The following is a 4,368-nucleotide window of genomic DNA, read 5'->3' as shown; positions in this document are numbered from 1 at the left end:
AACTCCAAAAAATCATCTACTTGACCGACAATATCTATAAGAAGTTATGATATTTTTAATAAATAAAAAGAAAGTTGACATTTATTCAAAATGATTTTTCCCTATAAAACAGTAACCCAAACCATCATAACTTCCTCTCTATTTTCCACTCTTTCCTTCCCCCCTCCAAGTCCAACTCCAACGTCACTCTCTCTCCCTCTTCTCTACGACGAACTAATGGCGGCCTTACCGTCCGACAGCCGCTTTACCTATGCTGCAGCCGATTCAGCACCAGTCAGTCGTCCCCCTTTCGACTTAGACGAGGTCCTGGCCCCTACGGTTCATTACTCTTCCGGCAGCCAGTGCCACGAGGAGGCCAGCCTGAGATTGCAGCCCGACTGGCGTCCCTTTGTCTTGGCTTTTCCAGCAGTCGATCCCGGCGGGGCCAACCAGTGCACGGTGTGCATGGAAGGTTTCAGAAGCTCCGACGAATGCGGCAGAAGAATCCCCTGCGGCCACGTGTACCATGCTGACTGCATCACAACTTGGCTCTCCCTCTACGATTCCTGCCCCCTCTGCCGGCTCAAGGTTTCCCTGGAAAGAACCAATGGTGACAAGTGAGTTAAATAATATAAATTAGTTATACACTTACTTCGTAATTTTTTTTTCTTTTGTCATTTGTTGACTTGTAATTTTGACACAATATTTTTAGGATTTGTAATTTCGATAGCTCCTTATATGACCAGTTCCTCCCCTATGTGATGCAAAATGTCAGAGACATGCTTTAGACTTCCACTTAGTCAATATATAATTTTTTGTAGAAAAATTTATTATTCTAGTAGATCAATTGTCATATATATCAAAAAATTAATAAACACACGCCTCTTGATCATAATTAGAGATTATAAGACAACTGTATGGGCTGAAGAAAGAAAACAGTCATAATAGTCATTGTCTCGCATATATCTGCGAATTCGCTCCGCAGTGGTCAAAAAAGTTTTGATTTGGCTATTATATTGGAAGATTAATATTCTTCTGAGCATATGCTGAAATTTATATATATATATATTGAATTATAGAAGAGATTTATAGCCGAATAAGGGTTTGTATATGCATGGAAGACGGAGGACACGAAAACTTACATTAATGAAAAACAAAGTCTAAAGTCCCCTATTGAATTTCTCATTCATTCCCCTATTCTTTTGCTTAGAAATGTTACCTTTTAGGGATTGATATACTTTTTCCTTGCTTTCACACAAAAAAGAAAGAGGAAAAAGATACTCTTTAAATCAGAAAAAAAGATTTTTCCAAATTTCTTCCATTTGAGCAGTACCCTCTTTCATTGCAGAGTTTACCTCTCCCAATCTACCGAAAGGAAAAATATTAAACAGTTGTTCGGTGTCAGATCATCGACAAATTAAGAAGTTGTCTTTGCTTGAGTCGACAAGAAATCAGTTAAATCCTGTAATGAACACGCAAACTAAAGAAATATTTAGGCAATTGGCGTAAAAAAGCACAAATCACATTCCAACTGATAAAACTCAGCTCTAAGAGCACTGATGATGTGGCGGAGTACGGTGGAGATGCGGTGAAGGAATGGCCGTGAGCGGCGACCGGCGGTGCCTCTTGGAGAGTTGTTTGGTTGAGAGAAAATTTATTGGAGAGAGAGAGGTGAGGAGAGAGTAGATATAGAGAAGGGGTTTGGCCCATGGGTTTCCTGTGAGAGAGTGTAACTGTAGAAACTTGTCGAGTAAGTGAAGTGCTTCATATATTTATAGGCCCTCTCGAGATGTAGCTTCAGTTTATCAATCCAATGAATCGATACCCAGAGTTGTCATTTAAGCAATTGTTATATTGTTCTTAATTGTGATAACCTAATTGGGTCTTTCACTCACCACGTCATTGAAATGCAAGATCGTTAAAGTAATTTAATTTTATCTTCTAAGAAACGAAGAAGGCTTTTCTTTCTTTCTTTCTTTCTTTCTTTCTTTCTTTCTTTTTTTCTCCTTTCCCTTAAAGGCTAATTAGATAGAACATGGCCATTGGTCGCCATTCATTATGTGATTTATGTACTTCTTTGTTTTATTTTAATGGAAGTAGAGAAACGAGAGCAAGCTAGCTTGGGCAGACGAAAGATTTTGGGAGCCAGGATCATTAATTACTAAGAGATTTCCACGGGGTCCATTGCTTCGTAATTTGAATCTCATGCTGGGCAGAGGATGGTCCCAGAGCGTTAATTTGCAAGGCAGAAACTGGGTCCATTACTTTAATCTATTGTTCAGGGAGGGCAGATAGGCGGGTCTCCTCACAACGGATGGACCGAGGGGGGGTTTAGGGGTGGCAATCGCCCCCCTCCCCCCTAAAATTTTAATGCTATATGAAAAATTATAAAAAAATTTTAATTGAAATTATTTATGCTCGCCCCCTTTAGATCCCTAATGTTACTTTCCCTTTTGTCTCCTAACGACTCGCCACCCTCCGATCAAAATCTTGAGTCAGTTCCTGGGCCTCCTTGCCAGCCGTCATCCCTTTGAGGCGAGAGAGAGGAACTGGGAGATCAACGAGAGGCTCCTCGTCAGTCACCAACCTCGTAGGCATGCAAGGTGGTTGTTGCCCTGGAGCATGCCCTTGGCGACTTCGCCTGGAAGGGCAGTGCCAGCGAGGAAGCTCCCACCAATCTGCTCCCTTCGGGCGTATGTTAGAACTTAAATAAAAAATAATTTTTTTTTATTTTAAATTAGTTGTTAAAGAGGTTAAAAATGACTTCTTTTTGTGTTAGTCCACTTAAAAATAGACACTCACATAAGGTTTTCGTTAATGGTGGACGGGCAGACCAAATTAGTGGACAAAATATGGATGTTTAGGTTAAATTGGTGGAAAAAATTATTACCGCACTACATTGTTGATGCGAAAAAGTTAAGGTTAAAGTAATAACTTACTTTAACAAATTATTAGTTATTATTTTTTGTTTGGACAATAAGGTTATTGAGGTTTCATCCGACTAATTTCACAGTTCACTTGAACACCCTGTAATTCACGGGACAGATTAGTCCGGTTATAAATCGTACAGATGGCCTAATAGAAAGTGTTCTATAATAGGACTCGGGGCTCTGCATAATTTTTGGGATGACTTGATTTGGAACTTCTCCAAGGATCTTGTATTTTTTAATAACGAGGAGCCCCGATTCCATGAACACTTCACAAGTATATGGATCATCTAGCAATGGTAAAAAGGTTTGAAGAAGCGCTTAGTCAAGGGTTAAGGCAGCTATAATAATCTAGTAATGGTAAGCTGTTGCGGCATCTTAAATTTACACAGGTTGTACCAAATGGAAAGATGTTTAATATTATTCAATTTCAAGGTCGAACAAAACTAGAAAATCAGTATGGGCTGCTTGGTTCATGGAATTATTCTTAAAATCCAGGGATTTCTCGAGTTTTTCTAATAACCTTTCCATGTATGGCAGCAATATGAATCTCACGAAAACGCCAAAATTGGTTTCTCATGGAGGGGGAAAAAAAAAGGATTCAAGCATTATCAACCGAGTCACTCAAATATGTTCCCTTTTCCACTTCTCCTAGCATCGGGATCACGACAGGGCCAAGCCACTCTTATGAATTTTCCATTCAATAGAGTGTGATCACCAGCTTGTCACCATGGCCAGGGACAGCCTTGAACGGCAGTGCGCCATGTTCCTCTGCATGGGATGAGTTGGAGAACCGCCATGTAACCTGGCTCCCCGATGCATCTCCAATCAACCGCTCGTTGACTTTGAATGCCCCATCGGAGGGTGTCGTCTTGTTCCCTGGTTGTTGGCTATGATCTCAACATGATTGCATTGCCAAAAACTGATGCAGAAGAATGCCATCCCCATGTAGGTACTGTGGGCAAGGCCATCTCCTTTCCCAACCATGTCAACCCAAAAGAAACGGTAGCAAAACTGAGGGAAATTGCCGAGAGTGACCACGCTTCAAATTGCTTGGAACTTCATTTGGACTAAGGGGAAACATCAACGAAGACAAAGCCGGAGACATCACCTTACGTCACATTCCCACAGACGGCGCCAAATGATGTCGGGTATCCTATGAGGGTGCTTAACTGTGTCGGATTCAGACCGGAGCCCCCCTTTCTGGGGGCAGATCGTTCTTATTTATAGAGCATGGAGGGAGATAACTGCTCTTGGATGGACTCGTGGGCTTGTGTTTCGACTGAGCTTTCTTTGGACTTTCATTATACAGATCTTTTCGGGAGCCCTTATAATGAAGCCCATCAAACCCCATTTTTCCCTTCTTCCTATCCTTATCACTCTTGAAGTAAAAGATGATGACTGTAATTCATGTTTGCAGATGACTAATTCACAACAGTAAGACTAAATTCCCACTGTGTGA

At 41.0% G+C, this 4,368-nt stretch overlaps 1 protein-coding gene across 1 annotated transcript; it reads left to right on the top strand.

Moving 5' to 3' along the window:
* Nucleotides 1-216: 216 nt before the first annotated feature.
* Nucleotides 217-767, top strand: LOC116193655 (RING finger protein 141-like). The gene is made up of 2 exons (XM_031522395.1): nt 217-596; nt 692-767. Exons 1-2 carry the CDS (start codon nt 217-219, stop codon nt 765-767), a joined length of 456 nt encoding a protein of 151 aa, XP_031378255.1.
* Nucleotides 768-4,368: the final 3,601 nt, after the last annotated feature.

The sequence above is a fragment of the Punica granatum genome, chromosome 2 (assembly GCF_007655135.1).
Source record: "Punica granatum isolate Tunisia-2019 chromosome 2, ASM765513v2, whole genome shotgun sequence".
Taxonomy (NCBI): Eukaryota; Viridiplantae; Streptophyta; class Magnoliopsida; order Myrtales; family Lythraceae; genus Punica; species Punica granatum.
This window is presented reverse-complemented; position numbering and strand designations above follow the sequence as displayed.